Source organism: Microcaecilia unicolor, chromosome 1 (genome assembly GCF_901765095.1).
Source record: "Microcaecilia unicolor chromosome 1, aMicUni1.1, whole genome shotgun sequence".
Lineage (NCBI taxonomy): Eukaryota > Metazoa > Chordata > Amphibia > Gymnophiona > Siphonopidae > Microcaecilia > Microcaecilia unicolor.
In genome coordinates this window covers 104,284,698-104,309,319 of record NC_044031.1, presented here as the reverse complement: position 1 = coordinate 104,309,319, position 24,622 = coordinate 104,284,698, and the positions used below count along the sequence as shown (strand labels likewise).

At 46.3% G+C, this 24,622-nt stretch overlaps 2 protein-coding genes across 3 annotated transcripts in view; one reads left to right on the top strand and one right to left on the bottom strand.

Moving 5' to 3' along the window:
- The window catches only part of LOC115467686 (abl interactor 1), a 244,673-nt gene extending 221,751 nt beyond the window's left edge, over nt 1–22,922 (bottom strand). Inside the window, exon 1 of the mRNA XM_030199283.1 lies at nt 22,425–22,922. Within this exon, the coding sequence (XP_030055143.1) occupies nt 22,425–22,541 (117 nt within the window). The 5' untranslated portion in view covers nt 22,542–22,922. The remainder of the gene's footprint in view (nt 1–22,424) is intronic.
- Nucleotides 22,923–23,035: 113 nt separating this feature from the next.
- Nucleotides 23,036–24,622, top strand: part of ACBD5 (acyl-CoA binding domain containing 5) — a 99,937-nt gene continuing 98,350 nt past the window's right edge. Inside the window, exon 1 of one of the 2 annotated variants that reach the window (XM_030199279.1) lies at nt 23,036–23,395. In XM_030199279.1, coding sequence (XP_030055139.1) covers nt 23,308–23,395 — 88 coding nt within the window. In that variant the 5' untranslated portion in view covers nt 23,036–23,307. The remainder of the gene's footprint in view (nt 23,396–24,622) is intronic. The other variant, XM_030199280.1, reaches the window with a different exon arrangement.

The window sequence follows — 24,622 nt, the reverse complement described above, 5'->3', positions numbered from 1 at the left end:
CCTCGATAGCATGCCAATGCTGTAACTTGAACCCGCAGGGAATTGTAAGCCAGGCCTTTTTGCAAGCCATCCTGCAAAAAGTCCAGCACCGGCAAGACAGAAGCTCGCGTGGGAGTGATCGCCTTTGAAACACACCACACCTCAAACTTGAGCCAGATACGAGCATAAGCTGCGGAGGTGGACCGCTTGCGGGCCTGCAAGAGAGTGGAAATGACCTTGTTAGAATAGCCATTCTCTCTCAATTGCACCCTCTCAAGAGCCAGGCCATAAGACCAAATCAGCAGGGATCCTCCTACAGGTTCGGCACCAGGGGCAAATGAAATGGAGCCCCCACCATCATCCAACGGAGATCCACAAACCACAGACGCCTTGGCCAATCCGGAGTGATAAGAATCACCAATCCCCGGTGTAGTCGAATCCAAAGTAGGACTCGCCCTATCAAGGGCCAAGGCGGGAACACATACAGGAGGCCCGAGGGCCAGGGTTGAGCCAGGGCATCCAATCCTGCCGAGTGAGTATCTCTCCTTCTGCTGAAAAAGCGAGGCACTTTGGCGTTTGCACTTGACGCCATTAGATCCATTCCGGGTGTCCCCCATTTGGCACAAATCTGAAGAAAAACTTCTTCTGCCAGTTCCTATTCCGCTGGGTCGATTTGATGCCTGCTGAGAAAATCGGCTTGCACGTTGCTCTGACCTGCTATGTGAACTGCTGACAGAAGAAGCTGCCTGGTGGCAAATCTGAGCGACCTCCGCGGCCAGGGCCCTGCACTGAGTGCTGCCCTGACGATTTATGTAGGCCACCGCTGTCGTGTTGTCTGACAGGACCCGGACAGCAAGTCCCTTCAGAGTCTTTTGAAAGGCCATAAGAGCCTGGAATATCGCTCTCAGTTCCAAGCGATTGATGGACCACCCCTGCTTCCATGGTTGTCCACTGACCCTGAGCATAGCTTCCCTGGCAATGCGCTCCCCAGCCCAAAAGGCTGGCATCTGTTATCACCAGGCACCAAAAAGGAAGCGCAAGTAGTATTCCTTGGCGCAGCATCCTGTTGGAAATCCACCACTCTATACTGAGCCGGGCCGCAGGGAGCCACGTTTGTCTGCGTTGATATTCCTGGGAAATCGGAGACCATTGTTGAAGCAGGCCAATCTGCAGAGGCCTCATATGCGCTCTCGCCCAAGGAACCACCTCCAACTCCAAGGTGGCCGTCATCGACCCCAGCAGCTGGACAAAGTCCCAAGCTCGCGGGCGAGGCATCTGCAGGAGCAGACGGACCTGATTCTGAAGTTTGCACCGCCTTTGGTCGGGGAGAAAGACAAACCCCGAGGCCATGTCGAACCGGACCCCCAAATACTCGAGAGACTGAGAGGGGGTCAGGTGACTTTTGGGTATATTGACCACCCAAGCCTAGCGCCTGCAGGACTGCCACCACTCTGGCTGTGGCAAGACGACTTTCAGTTGCCGAATCCGCTCTGATGAGCCAGTTGTCGAGATAAGGGTGAACTCTGATACCCTCTCGCCTGAGACAGGCAGCTACCACTACCATTACCTTGGAAAAGGTACGGGGAGCTGTGGGTAGGCCGAAAGGCAAGGCCCGAAACTGGAAATGCTGTCCCAACACCACAAACCGGAGAAACCACTGATGCAGGGGCCAGATAGGGATGTGCAAATACATTTTTTAGGTCCAGAGACGTGAGAAACTCTCCTGGCTGTACCACCGCGATAACAGAGCGCAGGGTTTCCATGCAAAGGTGTCATACTGTGAGGGCCTTGTTGACTCTTCTTAAGTCGAGGATCGGTCTTGAAAGACCCGCCTTTTCAAGGCACGACAAAATTAATGCAATAGTGGCCGCAGCCGCGTTCGGCGGGAGGCACCGGGATCACCGCTCCGAGGTGCAGCAAGACTTGTAAGGTCTTCTAACCCGCTGCCCATTTTACAGCAGCGCCGCATCAGGACTCCACAAACACGTCTCTCACCGGGGCACCGAATTCCAGTCGGTAACCTTCTCTGATCAGGTCCAGGACCCATTGATCCGAGGTAATCTTGGTCCACTCCTCAAGAAAGAGGGGAAGACGTCCTCCTACTGCAGGAATCGAGGAGTGGACCGTCATCCCATCATTGTGGAGGACACCCCTGAACCGGCCCCTGCGGAACGTTTGTCTGAGCGAAAGGAGTTCCTCTGCTGAAAACGGGCACATTGAGAAAACCCAGCAGAGCGCCCCGGGCGATACCTGCGAGCTTCACGGAAGCAAGGTCTGGAAGAGGAGGGAAACACAGGACCCTTGGAAGAAGGCCTCGGCCTACCCTCAGGTAACCGCTGGGGCTTAGAGTCCCACAGGTCTTTCACAATCTTCTCCAATTCCTCTCCAAATAACAGGAGGCCCTGAAAGGGTAACCTCACCAGCCTTTGCTTAGAGGCCATGTTAGCCGCCCAATGCCGCAGCCAAAGAAGGTGGCGGGCAGAAACCGCCAGAGACATCTGTTTAGTCGAAGCTCTGACCAGATCATAAAGAGCGCCAGCCAAAAATGACAGGGCCGACTCCATCCGCGGGGCAACCTCAGAGAGGGACCCCGCACCATCCGCGGGCTGTTCCACTGCCTGTTGCAACCAGGAAAGACATGCCCAGGCTGCATAGACGCCCTTAAGGCAAGGCCCGCAATTTCAAAGGGCCGCTTCAGCGTGGATTCCAGCTGCTGGTCCTGCATGTCTTTCAAAGCGACCCCTCCCTCTACTGGGAGAGTGGTCTTTTTAGTCACTGCCGTGACCAACGCATCCATTTTAGGCATCCCCAAAGGGGCCAAGTGCTCCTCACTCAGAGGGTAAAGCTGACCCATAGCCCTGGCCACTTTCAAAGGCCCATCGGGGTCAGACCATTGAGATGAAATAAGCTCTTGGATGGAGTCATGCACAGGAAAGGCCCGAGTAGGCTTCTTAGTACTCGCCATCCTAAGATTAACAGAGGAGGCCTCGCCTTCAGCAGGATCATCAATCGAGAGGGCCTGCTAGGCGTCAGTAATGAGAGCTGGCAGCTCATCACGGTGGAAAATCCGAACCACACTGGGATCATCCAAATCCAGTGGCAAACAGGCACCCTCCTCTGGATCATCCGTCCCTGAGGGCCTGCCAGATCCCTCAGACTCCCCACAGCCCGACCACGGGGGGGAGGGGGGGTAAGGGTATGCGCCACTTTCAGACAGGGAATTTACCCATCTATGTTTAGCGTGTTTCCAACGCTTGGGGGAGGAAATAACATCTGAAGCCATCCCCGGGGCATCAACACCCGGAGGGAACCCAGGATGCAACGCAGTGTCAGACACCTGCGGCAAAGCTCTTTTCAGGAGGAAGGCTTTATGCATTAAAAGCACAAACTCAAGGGGAGAAAAACTCAACCTGATCCTCCGACTCCGAATTAGGAGAAACGGACGTTGGAGCTCCTCTGGCAGCCTCTAAACGAGGCGTCCCCCTGCACTCAAGATTCCTCCGCAACCGCGAGGGTCGTGACATGCGGCGCTTCCAAAATGGCGCCTGCTGCCAGCTCCATCGAGCAGGAAGAATCATCGCTCGCCATGCTCGTACTAGCGTGAGCGTCTGAGCACGTTTTGCACAGCCCCGCTGCTGATCTGCGTTTACCACAATGGGAGCAGCGCTTAACTCCCTCAGCAGCCATTGCCCAACTGGACAGAAATATAGCAATAAAATGGCAACTTCACGCCAAAACTTACCCCTTTCGGAACGGCGTCCACGGGACCTCCCCGGAGGAGCTGGGTACCACTCTCACCTCAGAAGACTGAGTCAATGAGCTCCAGTCAAGCTACACTGAACCAGAATGTCTGGAAAAAGCCTTAGAACAGCCATGCAGTAAAAGCGCGCTTTTTTTTTTTTTTTTTTTAACGCTGTGAAGAAAGTTGGAGGCAGGCAGCAACAGAGGGACTCCGGGAGGACGGAGGAATGGGTAAGGTAGGGAAAGGGCAAACCTATATGCCTTTAAAGTGGGCACCACCAGTCACAACACCCCTGCTCAACTGGCAATGCACAGGAGCCACCCCAGGCAGAATCCAGGAGCTGATCAAGCTACTTCCACACCTGCTGGGAGATAGAGAAATACTGAAGGCAGTTGGGGCTAGCCATCCAAGGGTCACTGTGGTTTTTCAGTGTTCTCTCTCTCCACCTACTGGTAGGCGGATACAACCCATCAGTTAATGGATTCATCTGCTGCTGATGACAAGGAAATTAAGATGTTGCATAAATGTGGTACAATGCTCTAGAAAACTATATGCTATGCTTTCTGTATTATAGTACACTGTGCTGGAACAGGACTTCACAAACTAACCCAAAACAGCTACATTCAATTTTTAGCATCTGTAAACACCTGGGTCATGTGCAAGACCAGTATTTTGCATAATCCAAGTGTAGAAGGGATTTCTTTTTTCTGCTCCCTTGAAAAAGGGTAGGTTGTCACACCCAAGTCAAAGCACTGCCACTTGTGAGTTTTAGAAGCATGCTCCCTACTCAGGACCAGCAAGAACCATGGCTCTATATAAGTGCAATCATTACTTATTTATACCCTTTTTGAAGAGCACTTTCAACCTATATAGCACTGTAAAAAAAAAAAAGGTAGGTCACATATTCTATTAACCCTAGAACTGAAGTTTGAGCCCAGGGAGAGCAAATAGCCTATTGTACATCACACTGGGAGTGATACCTAAAGGAATGAAGCTAGATTCTCCACCTCCTCAGCTCTGGGCTTCATCAGTAGCATTGCCAGCATTACAGCAGGCTCAAAGTAGAAGGAGGAAGGGCTCCACCCTTTTTTCTGCTGTTCAGTAATACTGAATCTTGTCTCACACTTCCTTCCTTCTGCTTGCAGCTGCATTTCTGTCTCACCTGCCTTTATCATCAGGCTACTGTATTCTGCCACTGCTCCAAATCTGCCCATTTCAGAAGCACAGACTCTCCTCATATTACTCCTCTAAACTAGCAGCAACACTAAGATGAAGAAAAATTCACTGTAGCTTGTACATTAAACATATCCAGCCATACAAGACTGATAAACGCTCATCATTTCTATTTATACAGCAGAACCACCACATATGAAAACCCATGCATGAATCCACTACACAAAGACAGATTCTCAATTGTGTCTGATTACAAGCTGGATATTCATGGTCCATCCATCATTGTCATTCAATCAAATTTATTTGTGGTATTTATACCCCGCTCTTTCCCACTCAATAGCAGGGTCAGTGTGGCTTACATGGTATGGTACAAAAGTAACACAGAGTTAATACAAAGTATGGAACAGAGTACCAGAGATGACAGTTACATAGAGTATGGTACAAGTATCACAGAGTTAATACAATGTATGAAACAAAGTATCAGAAATAACATTATTACATAGAGTAGGACAATAGTGAGAGATGTGGGGAAAGGATTGGTGTTTGGGTAATACTAGTATTGTGGAGTTGGGTTCGAGAGTTAGGATGGTTCATTTGAAGAGGTAAGTCTTCAGCAGTTTCCGGAAGGGTAGGTGTTCATTGGTTTTCCTGATGTGTTGAGGTATGGCGTTCCAGAGTTGGCTGCCTATAACAGAAAAGTTGGATACGTAGTAGGTTTTGTATTTGAGGCCTTTGCAGTTGGGAAAATGAAGACTGAGATATGTTCGTGAAGATTTGAACCAGTTCCTGGGTTGAAGATCGATCAGGGTGGACATATAGCTTGGGGATTCGCCATGGAGGATCTTGTGGATCATTGTGTGGGCTTTAAAGTTTATGCATTCCTTGATGGGGAGCCATTGAAGTTTTTCACGTAGTGGTGTTGCGCTTTCGAATTGTGATTTGCCAAAAATGAGTCTAGCTGCTGTGTTTTGGGCGGTTTGGAGTTTGTTCGTAATTTGGGCTTTGCAACCGATGAAGATGCTGTTGCAATAGTCAGCATGGGTGAGCACTGTGGATTGTACTATATTGCAGAAAGTTTTCTGTGGGAGGAATGGTTTAACTCTTTTCAGTACCCACATCATGTTGAACATCTTCTTTGTCATGGCTTTTGCATGAGTTTCTAAAGTTAGGTGTTTGTCTAATGTTACTAGGATTTTTAGATTATCAGATATTGTGATTGTAATGTCAGGGGTGGTCAGGGTGGTTGGGATCTGAGTAGCATGTTATGATGAGAGGATTAGGCATTGAGTTTTTTTCTTTATTCATTTTCATCTTGAAAGCGTTGGCACATGATGTTAGGATGTTCATGGCAGTGGTTATTTTCTCCGATATTTCTGTAAGGGTAGATTGGAAAGAGATGAATATTGTGACGTCATCTGCGTAGATGTAGGGATTTAGGCCATGTTTAGATAGGGATATTGCTAGAGGAATCATCATAAAGGTTGAAAAGGATCGGGGATGGGGTGAGCCTTGGGGGACTCCGCATTTTGATGACCACGCAGGCGTTATTGATGAGGTTGATTTGACCTGATTGGTGGTGATAAAACTTTTTATCCACTTGATGATGTTTCCGCCAATCCCTAGTTTGTCCAGTAGTTTCGTAAGGATGTCATGGTCTACCATGTCAAATGCGCTGGATAGGTCGAACTGCAGAAGTAGTATTTTGTTGCAAATTGAAATTTCTTGTTTGAACTTGGTTACCAGGGTGAGTAACTGTTTCTGTACTGTGTGCAAGTCGAAAACCCGATTGTGATTCATGTAGTATGGAGAATTTTTGTATGAATTCGTTAAGTTGGGAAGTCACTCTATTTTCCATCAGTTTGGTTAGAAGAGGGATGGAGGCCACAGGTCGATAGTTGGTGATGTCATTCGCTGTTTTTTGGGGGGTTTTCGGTATCGGTGCAAGTAGAATATTGCCGTGTTCGGAGGGGAAGGAGCCTTGTTGAAGTAGGAAATTTATGTGGGTGGCGAGTTCTTTGATAAATCGTTCTGGTGCATTTTTCATCAGATAATTGGGGCACGGGTCGAGGTGGCAATGAGACTTGGAGAGTTTGGATAGTGTGGAGGAGATTTCCTCGTTGGTGAGAGGAACGAAATTTGTCCAGTAGCGATTAGCTGGGACCTCTTCAGTTAGGGTCCATTTCGTCAACGAAAGTGTCAGTATTGGTGTCATCGTGTGGAATTGTTTTGCACAGATTAGTGATTTTATCGTTGAAGTATTTGGCCATCTGGTTGGCAGATGGACAGTTTGAGGGTGAAGTTGTAACTGGGTTCTTGTTAAGAAGGTTCTTTATTATTTTGTATTGTTTTTTATGTCTGTTCCTGTCGTTGATTTGTTTTGTGTAGTAAGTTCTTTTGGCTCGTTTAATGTCATTCTTGTATTTCTTTTGTGTTTGTTTCCAAGTGTTGAGGGTGATATTTTTTGATTTGCTCCAGATCTTTTCTAGTTTCCTGGTTTCTTTTTTTAATTCCTCGCTGAACCACGGAAAGGGTTTTTTTCTTTGAGTTTAGGGTTTTGAAGCATAGCAGAGCAATATCGTCTAGAATGAGTTTGCATGTGTGGTCCCAAGCTGTAAGGAAGTGGATTGAGTTTGGGTCTATCAACCAGTTATTGTCGTAGATACTTTTCCAGAAGGTTTCCTTTTCGATCCGTCCTCTGGTTTCAATTGTTGTGGGTTCTGGTGGTTTGGGTTGATCTTTTTTCCGCCAGTATACGGATAAGGTTGCTTTGTGATGGTCGGACCAGGGAGAGGCGGCCCAGTGGATGTCAGATAGTAGGAAGTTTTGATCTGTCGACTGTTTGTGAGTGATGATATCAAGGGAGTGGCCTTTGTTGTGGGTTGGTACTATTGGAGGAAGATTGAAATCACATAGTTGGAGGAAGTCTATACAGTCCTGGGTGTGAGCAGAGTTGGAGTCTTCTAAATGAAGGTTTAGGTCCCCGAGTAGCAGTATGTTGGAGTTGTTGATGCATGCATTTGATATAAAATCCATAAATAAAGTTTGGTTGTGGTTCCAGTTATTGGGTGGCCTATAATACAGTACGCAGGTTAGATGTTCATATAGCATGGGGCTATATAGTTTTATAGAGGCAATTTCGAGTTGCATTGAGATGGACTCTGAGGTGGGTTCTGCAGAGAAGTGTGATCTGCGGAGAAGTGTGATCCTCCTCCTCTTTTGTCTTTTCTGGGCCAGTGTGATATTTTATAGCTCGAGGGACATAGATCGTTTATGATAGGATCTTCTGGTTGACGGATTCTGTGATGAAAAGTAGATCAAGGTTCTCTGAGGTGATCCAGTCTGTGATGATTTAGCATTAATATATCCTATTCGGACGGATTAAAATGGCTCGGTGGTGTGTGTGGGGGGGGGGGGCGGATTTTGATAAGTTGTCTTGTTTTTTGTGTTTTGGTGATGTATGGGGTTGTTCCTGTTTTTAAGGATGGTATGGATGTTGGGAGGTTTCTAAGGCTGTTGTTGGTTTGTAGGGGTGTGGGTGTTGTGTGGATGTTTGGGTAATGTTGGAGGAGTGGTGTCATGGTAAATTTAGTTGAAGGGGTTATGAGAGTTGTATGCGTTGTATTAAGTGAGTGGATGGTAAGTGTTATCAGGATGATCATTGTTGTTGAAATATTTAGGTTGGATGGGGAGTGGATGTGTGTGGTGGGACAAACATGTCATTATAGTAGTATACAAACATTTGGAAGATGGTAAAGTGACTGTAAGATAGCTTAATAATTGTATTTAGTACTACTATAATACAATAAGGCAGTTTCAACAGATACTGTTAACAGGATAAACGGTAGAAGGATACATTGCAGTTGGTGACCCAGTAGGATAAAAGAAGACAATGGCAACATAAAGTATAAGTGGATTAGCGCTAAGAACACAGAAGGATAAATTATATTATATGGGTATTATAATCAGGTAAGAAAACGATTCTCAAAGGATAACCACTTTCTGGCTCAACACTTGAGCTTCCAAAAACAGAGCCTAAATAGACAAACTTAGTCACTTATGAACTAACTTACATTAGACACCACTCTCTTTACAATCCAATCATAGTAAGAATCTTCAGAGGGGGACCACAAAATACAACTCAACATAATATGAAAAAGCAGACTAAATCACTCATCAGCTCACGACTCTCACCCTTCCCTGCAATCTTTTAAAACTGATCTGAAGAATTTCGTACTTATAAAACACATTTAATTAACTTTCCCCCTCTGAGCTCAACACCGCAGTCAACCCCCCGGGGGGGGGGGGGGGGGCTCTGTATTGATCTGTTGGGACTAATGGAAAGAAAATTATCAGGTAAGAATTTTTTCTTCCATGGCGTCCCACAGATCAATCCAGAGACTTGTGGGATGTACCCAAGCAGTCCTCAAGTAGGGCGGGACACCCCCAACCCGGCAGAAAATCACCGACGAGCCAAACACCACATCTTGACGAGCTGCCACATCCACCCGATAATGACGAGTGACTGTATGGACCTAAGTCTATATAGCTGCCCTGCAGATATCTTCCAGAGAAACCAAATGGGACTCTGCATAGGAGGAAGCTTGAGCTCGCAGAGAATGAGCACGAACTTGCAAAGGGGCTTGCTTGCCCAATGCCACATATGCCAAAGAGAAGGCCTCCCGCAACCAACGGACTATGGTGTCCTTGGACGCCATATGACCTTTCTTACTGCTTCCAAAAAGGACAAAGAGATGGTCAGAAAGACGAAATTCATTCATCACTTCCAAATACCTGAGAAGAGCCTGTCTCACGTCGAGGCAGCGAAGAGCCCGGAATTGCTCAGGGTAAACTTCCCGGTGGAAGGCCGGCAAATGCTTGGACTGCCCCAAGTGGAAACGAGAAACCACCTTGGGCAAAAACAAAGGAACTGTCCTAATCGATACCCCCGCCACGTAAAATGCAGGAAAGGGTCTCTGCAAGAAAGTGCCTGCAACTCTGAAATTCTCTGAGCGGAAGTAATGGCTACTAGGAAAATCGCCTTCACAGTGAGATCCTTAATAGTAATCCCCGATAAGGGTTCGAAAAGAGGACGCTGAAGCGCTTTGAGAACAGGGTTCTGTTCTTGGTCCCCTCCTCTTTTCTATCTACACTTCTTCCCTTGGTTCATTAATCTCATCCCATGGCTTTTCCTACCATCTCTATGCTGATGACTCCCAAATCTACCTTTCTACCCCTGATATCTCACCTTGCATCCAAACCAAAGTTTCAGCGTGCTTGTCTGACATTGCTGTCTGGATGTCTCAATGCCACCTGAAATTAAATATGACCAAAACCGAGCTTCTCATTTTCCCCCCCCCAAACCCACCTCCCCGCTCCCCCCATTTTCTATTTCTGTTGATGGCTCTCTCATTCTCCCTGTCTCCTCAGCTCGAAACCTTGGGGTCATCTTTGACTCTTCTCTCTCCTTCTCTGCTCATATCCAGCAGATTGCCAAGACCTGTCGTTTCTTTCTTTACAACATCCGTAAAATCCGCCCCCTTTCTACCAAAACCCTCATCCACACCCTTGTCACCTCGCGTTTAGACTACTGCAATCTGCTTCTTGCTGGCCTCCCACTTAGTCACCTCTCCCCTCTCCAGTCGGTTCAAAACTCTGCTGCCCATCTTGTCTTCCACCAGGGTCGCTTTACTCATACTACCCCTCTCCTCAAGACCCTTCACTGGCTCCCTATCCGTTTTCGCATCCTGTTCAAACTTCTTCTACTAACCTATAAATGTACTCACTCTGCTGCTCCCCAGTATCTCTCCACACTCGTCCTTCCCTACACCCCTTCCCGTGCACTCCGCTCCATGGATAAATCCTTCTTATCTGTTCCCTTCTCCACTACTGCCAACTCCAGACTTCGCGCCTTCTGTCTCGCTGCACCCTACGCCTGGAATAAACTTCCTGAGCCCCTACGTCTTGCCCCATCCTTGGCCACCTTTAAATCTAGACTGAAAGCCCACCTCTAACATTGCTTTTGACTCGTAACCACTCGCCTCCACCTACCCTCCTCTCTTCCTTCCCGTTCACATTAATTGATTTGTTTTGCTTACTTTATTTTTTGTCTATTAGATTGTAAGCTCTTTGAGCAGGGACTGTCTTTCTTCTATGTTTGTGCAGCGCTGCGTACGCCTTGTAGTGCTATATAAATGCTAAATAGTAGTAGTAATAGTAGTAGTAAATTAAAGGTTCCAGGATGGCAGAACTGGCACGTGAGGAGGGCGCAAACGATTTACACCACTGAAGAAATGAACCAAATCCGGGTGGGAGGCGATGGAAGCCCCCTGAAGCCGGCCTCTAAATATGCCAGAGCTGCCACCTGCACCTTAAGAGAACTCAACGACAGTGATTTTTGTAAAACCTCCTGAAGAAACACGAGGATAACTGATACTGAAGCCGAAGCCGCCGACAATCCCGAACTCGCACACCACACCCTAGCATAAGCTATCAAGGAGGATCTTTTCCGAGCCTACAGCATCGTAGCAATACTGCATCCAGATACCCTTTTCTTCTCAGCCTTGCCCTTTCAAGGGCCAGGCCGTAAGATCAAAGGGGGAGGGATCCTCCATTGTGACTGGCCCCTGCAGCAGGAGACCTTCCTGCACTGGTAGCAGAAAAGGACGATCGAACAGAAGCCTGATCACATCTGCGTACCATGGTCGTCTGGGCCAATCCGGGGCCACTAGGATCACTCGACAGGGATGACAGGCAATGCGACTCAGTAACCTGCCCACCATTGGCCACGGGGGAAAGGCATAGAGCAGGCCCCTGCGCCAAGGTTGAAGAAGGGCAACGATGCCTTCTGAGTGCAGCTCTCGTCCCCTGCTGAAGAACCGAGGAACCTTTGCATTGAATGAGGTGGCCATTAAGTCCATTTCTGGCATCCCCCAAACGGGCAGTTATCTGATTGAAGGGAGGGGAGAGTGTCCACTCCCCCGGCTCCAACTGGTGGAGACTGAGAAAGTCCGCTTGCACATTCTATGACCCCGCTATATGAGCCGCTGTCAAGAAAGAGAGATGAGTCTCTGCTCAACGGCAGATCAGAGCCGGCTCGCCTGCTAGGGGTGCACTCCTAGTGACCCCTGACGGTTTACATAGGCGACCGCCATCGCATTGTCCAAAAGAACTCGAACTGGGCAACAACGAAGAGAAAACGCATGAAGGGCCAGACAAATCGCCTGCAACTCCAAGCAGTTGATGGACCATGACACCTCCGAAGTCCAAACGCCCTGGGCCATCTGTTGCAGGCAATGAGCCCCCCAGTCAGACAGTGACACATCCGTGGTCACTATCATCCAGTCCAGGGTTGCCAGAGGAACACCCAACACCAGATTCTTTTGAATGAACCACCAGTGCATGATTGTGTGAAGACGAGCCGAACATGGCAACCGAACCTCGTAATCCTCCGAGAACGGAGACCAACAGCTCAGAAGGTGCCACTGGAGGGGGCGCATGGGAGCTCTGGCCCACTTTAACATGTCCAAAGTGGAGGCCATGGAACCTAGAACTTGTACATAGTCCCAAGCCTGCTGGTTCAGAGTTTGAAACAGCACTCGTAACTAAGCCTGTAACCGCTGTGCTCGAGCTGAAGGAAAAGAAACTATCCCTGTTCGGGTATCAAAGCACACCCCCAAGTATTCCAGCATTTGGAAAGGCGTTAGGCTGCACTTCGGGAAGTTGATCACCCAACCAAGCAACTGAAGCAACCTGGCCACTTTGTTGGTTGCCCGCCGACTCTCCTCGAAAGAAGACGCCCACACAAGCCAGTCGTCTAGATAGGGATGGACCTGAATCCCTTTCTTCCTGAGATAGGCCGTCACTACTACCAGGACCTTGGAAAAGGTCCGAGGCCTTGTGGCTAGGCCGAAGGGCATCATTTTGAATTGAAAATGACAGCCGAGCAGTGCAAAGAAAGCGCCTGTGGGGAGGACAGATTGGAATTTGTACCTAGGCCTCTGAGATCGAGAGAGGTCAAAAACTCCTCTGGCTGTACCATTGCGATCACCGATCGGAGGGTTTCCATGCGGAAAAGCCGAACCCGTAAGGACCTGTTGACGCACTTGAGATCTAAGACGGGTAGCCAAGAACCACCCTTTTTTGGCACCACAAAATAAATGGAGTATCGACTGCACCCTCTTTCTGCTGGGGGTACAAGCTGGACGACACCCAGCCGTTGTAAATTGAAGAGGGTGTGTCGAACGGACCACACCTTAGCAGGATATTTGCAAGGCGATTCTAGAAGAGAGTCTAATATCAGACGAGCCAATTCCAACTTGTAGCCGTCTCTGATAACCTCCAAGACCCATTCATCGGACGTTAACCTGGTGCACTCCACCAGGAATAGGGAGAGTCTGCTCCCAATAACTGGCTGGATATGGACCAGGGCCCCATCATTGGGCGGACCTGGCTGCAGGCTAGTTTCTGTTACCGGAAAGGAAGGCCTGCCTGTCACCTCAAAAGGGCTGAAGTCTCTGAGAAGACCTTGCTCTCTGAAGAGGCCCAGTGACCTGGACAGTAACGCCGTGTATCCCTAAACTTAGGTCTAGGTCCCACCAGTCGTACAAACTTGGACCTCTCCTCCGGGAGGCGTTGGCCCTTAGAGTCACCGAGGTCCTTCACAATCTGTTCTAAGTCTGTCCCAAACAAAAGCTTTCCCCTAAAAGAAAGCCTTGCTAAACATGACTTAAAGGCCACGTCTGCAGCCCAATGCCGCAACCACAGCCAGCGACGCGCGGTGACCACTAGGGAAACCTCCTTCGCCAAAGCCCTCAAAAGATCATAAAGAAGATCTGCAAGGAAGGCTAAACCGGACTCCAAGGCCGGCAAAACAGCCACGAGATCTTCCGGAGAGGCGGCTTTCTGTACCCACGATAAGCATGCCCGCGTTGCATAGGAGGCACAAACTGAGGCCTGCAGGGAAAGGGCCACTACTTCAAAGGACAGCTTCAAGCAAGTCTCCAACTTACGATTCTGAGAGTCCTTGAGCGGCGTGCCCACCTCCACAGGGAGAGTGGTTTTCTTAGTGACCGCTATGATTAAGGAATCCACCATAGGGACCTTCAGCAAGTCTAAGTCAGGAGCAGGTAGTGCGTAAAGACGCAACATAGCTCTAAGCAACCTTAAGCCCACTGTCCGGCGTATCCCACTGCGCCGAAATAAGGATCTTCATGGCCTTATGCACATGAAAGGAATGAGGTGGGCACTGGACCTATTCTCCATGACGATTCAGGGGGGAAATGGCCAAAACCTCAAAAGCCCTAACAATCAGGGAGGGAAGCTCTTCCCTGCGAAAAAGGCGGGCAGCCGTCGGATCATCCCCCTCCTCAGAGGGCAGGGTGACCTCATCTGCCAAATCCAAAGATTCTGAGGGAAAAACTGGAGACAAAACCGGGCCATCTGTGTCAGATAGCTCCTCGGGATCCAAAATCTCCACCCGGGACATTTTGGCAGAAAAGACTGAGAGGCTGCGGGCTGACGGCGGCAGGACTCGCACTCCCACGATGCTGCTCTCCGGACCCCACACCAGGAGCAGCGCTTAGCCGCCTCAGAAGGCATTGACATGCTCCACAAACACCTGCTCCAAAACTGACTCGGCAGAACGTCTAGTTCCTCCGTATGATTAAACAAAAACAAAGTCTCTTACCTTTTTTTTTTTGTAATCAGGAGAGAAAGGAAACACCAGGCCGACTGCCCCGGGTGATGGAGGAAAGGTAGGGGGAGACCTGGAGGGACCTGGCACCACCAGGTGTACACCACAAGCTGCAAACAGCCACTCAACCCCTGTCTGTGCTAAACTAGGCCCAAAGGACACCAGTAGCCAGATCAAACCAGAGCTGCACAGAGATGTCCCTCCACCTGCTAGATAGAGAGAATACTGAGGTTCAGCTGGCTGCACAGGTCCACATATAGCAAACCTCGGAGGTTCTCTCTATCTCTACCTGCTGGATTGATCTGTGGGATGCCATGGAACCTTCCTTTGATTCAGAAAGATGCTTTTATTTTATTAAGGTGGCATAGTATAATTAAACATTAGGTGCCACTGTCAGCTTTCTAAGACTGGATTTTGTAATTAAGCCACAAGATCTCTATCCCAAAGCAATAGATACTGCTTCTCCAACACTAGTTGGTACTACATATAGCAACCATTAGTTGAGTCACTAGTCACCATACACAGCGACTATAAAGAAAACTATACAGTTGTTACTAAAGTTTCACACACAGAGAGACAAAGCGGGGTTCACACTCTCCACAGCAATCGAACACAACAGAAATAGGGTGGAGAGGGCCCAATGTCAAGAGATCAGTCACCACACACAAGGGTAAGATGCTCCAAAAAACCTGATTAAAGGTTTTTTGGAGCATCTTACCCTTGTGTGTGGTGACTGATCTCTTGACACTGGGCCCTCTCCACCCTATTTCTGTTGTGTTACTAAAGTTTCACCATAAAATAAAAAAATACACATCTGAATCATGAGAGCAGATAGAGAACATCTCATAGAATTCTCTTAAGTTTTTGACTAAACAGAGAATGGGGAGAGATAGTTTGAAGTTGAAGCTAGAACTGCTTCTTCCCATACAAGGGTAGTTAAACATTAAAAGGTTAATTTTATAAAGACACTTGCACACAGGTACCATCACATATGAACAGAAAATGCTTCTTATAAATTTCTCTGCATGTAAAAGAACACGAATCCCCTAATTCTGTAATCTTAGTGCCGACATGTTTATTGCAGTACTTATATCACTGCCTTTCAAAATACAGTCAAAATGGTTTACAATAAAAAAATGGAAACAAAGGAACTGCAAAAATAAATGGTGCTAAAGGAAAGTAGTACAATAAGGAAGAAAAAAAAATAATCCAGGAGGTTCATCAAAAGCTGCTGCTGCCAAAGCAAACCCAAGGCCAGGAGCTATGTAGTAAGGTGTCTAAGTAAAACAAAACAAAAATAAAAATAAAAATAATTAAGCCTTCACAACATCCCGAAACCAGAAATAAAGTTCTGAACGAATATCAAGGGGAAGGGAATTCCAGAGAGAAAGTGCCAAAAAAGTTGAATGGCACATAGATTCAAGTCTAGTCAAATACAAGGGGGGGAGGGGTGGCAAGTTGGTGACCTGAAGAACAAAGGTCTTGCAAGGGCCTATAGGGAGTAATAAAGCACGCTAGGTAGACAGAAGTACCTTAATGGAGGGTCTTCAAAAAAAAGGTCAACATGAGAACCTTATGGACTCTGAAATACCTAATAGATAAACAGAGATGTTTAAGAAGTGGGGATGCATGGTCGAAGTGGTAAGCATGAGTAAGCAAGCATATTAACAGTATTCTGAACTGTTTGGAGTTTGAGGGCATGTGAAAGAATACAAGCATATACAATATTACAATAATCTATAGCTTGGATGCAACTAGCACATAGAAAAAGAGTCCCACACCTGAAGTCATCAAGATAAGGGCAGATCAAATTAATCAGTGAGAGTAAACGTAAGATTTGGTAATTGCAGAGATTTGCGATCAAAAAGGGTGCAATCAATATAAATCCCTAGATACTTGAGGGTGTCAACCAGCTGGATGAGCATTCCTTGCAAAGAAGGAGCAGCAGTGGGGAAAGTGATGCCCAGTCACCCATAGTGCCCCCATTTTCTTTGGATTCAAAAACAGGCAATGGGCTGAAAGTCAATTGTCAATCTTGTTCAGACAGCGTTAAAGTGAAGAGAAATCAGGACTGACGGGGTTCTGGGGTGAAACCAGTATCGTCTGTAAAATATAGCAGCTAGTCAGATTCTTGAATCAGCAAAGCAAGTGGACTAAGGAAAGTGTTAAACAGTGGGGACAAACCTGAACCCTTGGGGACTCCACTCGAAGTGCAGTAGAGAATGAAGTAGGAAGAGACATGTGGAAAGTCCTATCAGTGAGGAATGAAATAAACCAAGCTAGCACGGTTCCACTAATACCCAGATATGCCAGGCGCACGGTTCCACTAATACCCAGATATGCCAGGCGAGAAACCAAGAGAATGACAAGGTCAAACAGAGCAAAAGCAGGCCATGCCCACTTTTTGCATTTCTTTTCTTTTTACTAATAATTTTGGCTAAAAGTGAAAATGAAGTTCTGTTTATAACTACAAAAAGTGGGCATGGCCTGTTTTTACCATGGACTCCTATGCATTTGCATGCTAAAATTATAGAACATTATTAGCACTTATGTGTGTGAATGTAACGTTCATGGACCCAAGTGCCAATTTTATTTATTTTATTTTTGTTACATTTGTACCCCGCGCTTTCCCACTCATGGCAGGCTCAATGCGGCTTACATATACAGGTACGTATTTGTACCTGGGGCAATGGAGGGTTAAGTGACTTGCCCAGAGTCACAAGGAGCTGCCTGTGCCTGAAGTGGGAATCGAACTCAGTTCCTCAGTTCCCCAGGACCAAAGTCCACCACCCTAACCACTAGGCCACTCCTCCACTCCATTAAGCACTAAACAGTATTTTACAATTTTTTCCCTCACACCAAATGTGATTCTGCTCTGTTACATTTTCAGAAAAATATTTTGCTCCCAGACACTCAACTTTTTATGTACAATTTATTTCCAACATTCCATCGTGTTGGAAAGAATAAAAAGCTTACTCTTGGTGAACTACAATGTGAAAATAAAAAGATCAAAAGTATCTGCACAGATATCAGGAACAGAGCAACCCAAACCCGACAACAAATAAAGGAACTGAGAGAACCAAACAATGGCGAAACAAATTCAAATAACTTCCTTTATAACCAAAAACTAGCCCAACCAATTAAAAATAATGCTACATAACTTGCAACACAAACTAGATACAAAGTTATTTGAAGAGGTAAAGCATGCTTTCTAGGAGAAAAGGAAACATGATAGAAACTTTCTGGCAGCTTCGGACAAGGTTCAACATGACCTCTATTCCTTTCAAGATGAGGAAGGACAGGGGGCTACAAAGTCAAATTCCCGAGGAAGGAGGCTCTGAGGCAATGAATTGAGAGGCCTGAATGCTTATATCATTTAATGGTTAAAAGTAGCAGAAACCAAAAGAATAACAGAATTCAAGCATGCTTCAAATGGATGCAGAAGGCAGAAGTAATGGGAAGGAAACTAAGGGCCCTTTTACTAAAGCTAGTGATAAGCGCCATGTGGCCCATAGGTATATTTAGCATACACTAATGTCCATTAGCACATGCCAAGCTTTAGTAAAAGGGTCCCTAAATGACAACAACTTAGGGCTTGTAGGGATGCAGCAAAGAGGAGCAACAGAGCATAACTGGCGGTCCAGGCAATTCTTATCTGCTAAATTTCTATTGCTGCTTGTCCCTGACACAGACGACAGCTTAAACATTCAATCTTGACAGGGACTACTCTTGAAGCCCTCAATCCAACAAGAGACAAAATCATTATAGGAAGAAAAACCTGAAGATAAAATAGGAAAAATGAAAGCAAACTTTCTTCCACCTGCTCACAAATAACTGAGAATGATTTAAGAGCTACTGAGATTATGTTAAATACACAAAAGTTTCTATAAAGGAATGCTTTTCTAGTAGGCCTGATTATAGAATTAACTATTGGAAATTCATTTCACCACTTGAAAGGGAAAAGAAAAGAGGAAACAGACCTACCTTTGGGCCAATGCAGAAAGCTACTGAAGGCAGAAGCGCAAAGTTAACAAGAGGTGGATGAAGACATTAGTGGGCCAACAATGCAGAAACAGGTGCAGTGCGGGAATTAGCTCCCACAGTAGAAATCCATGTGCAGTGTATTAAAATACATAGTTATTAGCTATTCAGACCCAATGCAGATATTGGTGCCTATCCTATTCAATAATTTCCTGGCTCCCTTAACTCTTACTCCAATCTCTAGAGTTTACTTTTTTTTAAATCTATGCCAATGATATTCATCTCCTTCTCTCTTTTGACACTTGTTCCTCCACCAGCTATCCCCAATTTCTGGCAAATTCAACCCAGTTGCTGACTGGATAACTGACTGAAACAGTCCAAATAAAACTGTAGCTATGATTTTCAATTCCCAGTCCCCTGATAGTCTAGAAGCTCCCTTCCTTCCCAAATCTCTTGCCCCAAATTAAAAAGAAATCCCTAGTGTCTAGCGGCACCCCGCCCCTTGAAATGACTTCCCTCCTCTAATAAAACATTTCCCTGGTCTTTGATGGCCCCCTTCCCACCACACTGATCCAGCTCCCCTACACGTAAAAATAAATTCCTTGTGTCTAGAGGCACCTCCCTGAGCCCCTTTCCCTCCCTAGGGCATAGCTTGAGCGAGTAGGCATTACTTCTGTCTCTTCCTAACTCTGTGCCACCATCTTGGAAAATGACTGCGCCAGACCTCGCACAGTGCATCCTGGGACACACCAAATGGAGTCAGTTTGCCAAATAAAATAATTTTTCTCTTATTTAGTAGTTTGGGTAGAAAGTACCAAATAAAGGAAAAACATCCATTATTTAGCAAACTAACCCCCACTCAGTGTGTCTCAGAATGCACCATGCGGTGTCAGGTGGTGCCATTTACCAAGATGGCGATGCAGAGGCAGGAGCAAGTGGGCTTCACTCTTGCCTCTTCAATGTATGTCTGGGATGGGGTGGGGTCACTACACACTAGGAAGTTTTAAGTTTGGGGAGGCATGTAAGAACCACTAGACACCAGGGAATATTTTTTTTTCCGTCAGAGGAAAGAATGTGCTGTCAATCAAGGATGTCTTTTTAAGTTGGGGGCTGGAAGGGAGGGAGGGGCTGCTAGTCTACCAGGGCTATGGGGCCATGCAAGCCACCAGCTACTTTTTTTTTTTTATTAATGCCCCCATCCTGTCAGTACTTGAGCAATGATTTGACTTACACACTGACAGAAAGTGAGACATTTTGCAACAAACTATGGATTAGTGCTGCAATTTTAGCACAGCAGCAACTGCATGCTCATTGAATTAAAATACTACATATAGTTTTTGCCTTAGAAGTCATGCAGTGAGCTGCTCTAACCATGGCTTTCTACATCAACCCCTCAGATTCCTTCTGCATCTACATTTCATTTTCCCCAAAACAGCAGCCTTCAATCCTGTCTTAAACACCTAATAAGTGTTATTTATAGGACACTAGGAAAAAATGCCCCGTTTCTGAGCGGAATGAAATGGGCGCTAGCAAGGGGCCCCCTCCCTCCTTCCCTCGAAGCTACTTGCCTTGTTCGCCCTCCCTCCGTCCGTCGAAGCTACTTGCCTTGTTCGCCCTCCCTCCGTCCCTCGAAGCTACTTGCTGCCTTGTTCGCTGTGGGCCGTTTCGGCCCTCGAGTGTCAATAGCTCCGCCCTCGACGTCATGACGTTTTGACGCGAGGGCGGTGCAGACACTCCAGGGCACACCGGATATCTCGGGCGCCTCAACTTCCGTGAAGGCTTCAGAACGTTGGGGTTGCCTTTTATATATATAGAAGATCTGTAATAAATATGAATGAGACACCCAACATATGCATCTCTCAAACATTCATTGAGGGTTCACATGAAACCAAATCAGTCAGGTGTGCCACCAGAACAGGGTTAAGAATCATTGTATTAAAACACTATAGGGCCTGTTTAGTATGTGTTATGCATGCTAACACCTGCGAGTGTGCACTATCTTCCACTGTGCCCATGTTATTCTTATAGGCACAGCAGACCATAGCAAGTTGTTTCAGGCATCAGCATGTACTAACATTTAGTAAACATCTCTAAGTAATATAAAAAAAAAATATATATATTATATATATATATATATATATATATATACACACACACCATGACACACCTTGCAGTTCTACCCAAAAGTCATCCTTAAAAAGCACAAAGCCTTCACAGGGTCTACAACAAATCCAAACAGCTTGCTGAAGACAATATGGCTACTGAATATATGATTTCAAGATGTGACTTTTCTTGACCACAGAATATCAAAAACATAACTTCATAAAGTATTCCTTACTTATATGGAACAAAAAATAGCTTTCAGGTTTATGTAATACTAAAAACAAATACACATCTCAAATTGAATAGTTATAGACAACAAGTTAAAACAGGTACTACTACACTTAAGCATTTGTCACATTTCTCAAAAAGAAAAACAAAATGCAGGCTTGCCTTTAGAAAGCATGTGCAGACTACTAGCAGTTGGCCTTGGGTGGAGCTTTTCTTGAAGAGAAATAAGCTGTTACACCCATGTTGCTTCTTATACTCGCTACTAAAAAAAATAAACTAGAAACTTAACATTTAGACAGTTAATTATAAACCTCTAAAAAGCCAAAAATGGGATCAAACTACTCTAAATTTTACACATTTTACTTTCACATTTTCCAGTGATATCAGTCACTACACTGCTGTACTGCAGTTTTATAACAGGAAGCTGTGTGAAGCTTTTAGTCAAAGCTACTGAGTACTCAAAAAAAATGGTAATTACACTAAAGATGCATGGTGTTACTACTGTTACTAGCTACAGACACCTGACATTCAACAGGTTTATTCTCGGCACAAATTCAACTCAATATCATAAAAGGCAGAGCCTTGTAATAAAAAGTTTGAGAACCTTCACAAAAGATCAACTATTCACAAACAGTTAATTTACAAGCCTCCCATAAATGGGTCACCGTTCACAGCCATATATGCATTATATTATTATTATTCTGTTTGACAAGCAATAAAACAATCTGCTTCACACCCACTCAAATCCTGATCAAGGCAGGCATAAAAAAGGAACAAGAAAACGAAACACGATGTACCCTCTCCTATTCTCATTCCACAAGACATGGTGACTGTCAAAAATTAAGCAAAACAAGTGACTCTAGGATTGCTAGTAAGAGTTTCAGACCATACCTTTTGCTCAAATGGCTCATTATACAGTTATTCTCACCCTTAGATTATATCGTTAATTTACCAAAGCAAAAGTACAAATTTAGCGTGTGTATAACTAGAAAACAGATCTCATTTTCAGTATCATAATATGGAATAGTTTCATTATAAAACACAACCCCGCATCTTTGTTTTACAACTTATAATTTATGTGTATATATAGAAAAAGAATATCTACCCCAAAAATTGTAATGCACCCAAGATCAGGAAGAAAAAGGATTACATCACAGCCTTCAGAGCTGCCAAGGACTCATGTCAAGAGCTTCCTCCTTAACACACACACAAAAAAGAGGAACAATCCAGAAATCAAAAACTATTAAAGGCAAAATGAAGAAAAATGATAGCTGCAGACAGATCACTGCACGTTCCCCAACCCTTAATTAAAAACATAGCACTCAGCTGACCTTAGGGAGCTCTATAGGCGCTCTGAGTCAGGATATAAGAGACACACCCTCTCCGAGCAGCCCCCGGCTTACAGCCCACGCCAACGGGGCTAGGCAGGATTGCCTACACAATCACCACCCCGTGCTGTACCGGGCCCAGCACCTCCGCCTTCTCTAAACCACCAGCACTCCTTACCACCCCTCATTTCCTCCCTACCTGCACATAGTTGTTCTCACAATAGTCAGCGACACGGCTCAAGTTCTGGTAGCTTTCTATGAGCGCCCCCTTGCCGGCGGGGATTTCCTCCTCTAGCAGCATTTGCAGTTCGGCCATCTTCCGCCCGTCCGCATCGCTCCCCTCTGACTCACGGCTCACCGCTCCTCGCGCTGCCCGGATACTGCCAGCCCGCGCCCTCCCTCTCTCCTTCGCAAGGCATGCCGGGACTCACGGCCTCTTTTCCCCTGTAGCTGACCTTTTACCCCTCCCGGAAAAGTTCTTGCAAGGAAAGCCGGACGTTGTAGTTTTCAAATAGCCACGCCTTCGCTCCTCTCCTTTCCCCTGCCCTTCCGCTTTATTAATGGTTTCAGATTACTGTCCTGTTTTCCAAGATACTCAATAGCCATAATGCAAAGAAGCAAAATAAATTCAAACATTAGTTCATGGTAGTTGTCAAACAGCAAATAAAATGAGCTCAGCCCGAGCAGGAGGTTAGACTAAGCCTGCTCGGTTCGACACCTCAGACAAACAAGTATCACGTGATAGAAAGCACCAATGGCAACAGACATCTCTCAAAGGAAGGCGGAGATCGAGTCAAGAAATAATCCAAGGAGAGGTTCAATTCCGGAAAGACGTAAAAACTTCATTTCCCATCATGTTTTCGGTATTTCTGTATTACTGGGGTGATGACCCTGTGTTGTTGTAAGCCACCACGGGTACTCCGGCGCTTAACGGAGAAGATAGTCGGTGCTCTTGCAGTCAGTCTTCCCTGGTGATGAATCTCGGAGGAGTTGTACTACAGCAGTGACTGGGGAGAGACATAGCCTTCACCTCAAGTGCTGCTTGGTCCTTAGCTCTTATGCGGCGACTCTGAAGCCGCGGGATGAGCGCGGGTATGGCGGACACTGGCGCCCTCCATCAGACCAGGTTCGAGGCGGCCGTAAAAGTGATTCAGAGTTTACCCAAGAACGGTGAGTGCTGTCCTAAGGGGCGGGGATGGAGCTCAGCAGCCCCTGTCTGGAGATGTGATGGTATTGGGTTGGGGGCAGTGCTGTAGCGGTGTAGATTCTTGCCAGTCAAAATACTAGTCGCAAGGTTATCTGTACTACTCAGTATGTCCCCTTTACATACAAGCCCCCTAATTCCATAAACTTTGGTGCACACTTTCAGGCTGATTTAGAGAAATGTGCGTTATTATTTTGCTCCACATGTATACGTGGCTTACGAAAATATACAGTGGGGGAAATAAGTATTTGATCCCTTGCTGATTTTGTAAGTTTGCCCACTGACAAAGACATGAGCAGCCCATAATTGAAGGGTAGGTTATTGGTAACAGTGAGAGATAGCACATCACAAATTAAATCCGGAAAATCACATTGTGGAAAGTATATGAATTTATTTGCATTCTGCAGAGGGAAATAAGTATTTGATCCCCCACCAACCAGTAAGAGATCTGGCCCCTACAGACCAGGTAGATGCTCCAAATCAACTCGTTACCTGCATGACAGACAGCTGTCGGCAATGGTCACCTGTATGAAAGACACCTGTCCACAGACTCAGTGAATCAGTCAGACTCTAACCTCTACAAAATGGCCAAGAGCAAGGAGCTGTCTAAGGATGTCAGGGACAAGATCATACACCTGCACAAGGCTGGAATGGGCTACAAAACCATCAGTAAGATGCTGGGCGAGAAGGAGACAACTGTTGGTGCCAAAGTAAGAAAATGGAAGAAGTACAAAATGACTGTCAATCGACAAAGATCTGGGGCTCCACGCAAAATCTCACCTCGTGGGGTATCCTTGATCATGAGGAAGGTTAGAAATCAGCCTACAACTACAAGGGGGGAACTTGTCAATGATCTCAAGGCAGCTGGGACCACTGTCACCACGAAAACCATTGGTAACACATTACGACATAACGGATTGCAATCCTGCAGTGCCCGCAAGGTCCCCCTGCTCCGGAAGGCACATGTGACGGCCCGTCTGAAGTTTGCCAGTGAACACCTGGATGATGCCGAGAGTGATTGGGAGAAGGTGCTGTGGTCAGATGAGACAAAAATTGAGCTCTTTGGCATGAACTCAACTCGCCGTGTTTGGAGGAAGAGAAATGCTGCCTATGACCCAAAGAACACCGTCCCCACTGTCAAGCATGGAGGTGGAAATGTTATGTTTTGGGGGTGTTTCTCTGCTAAGGGCACA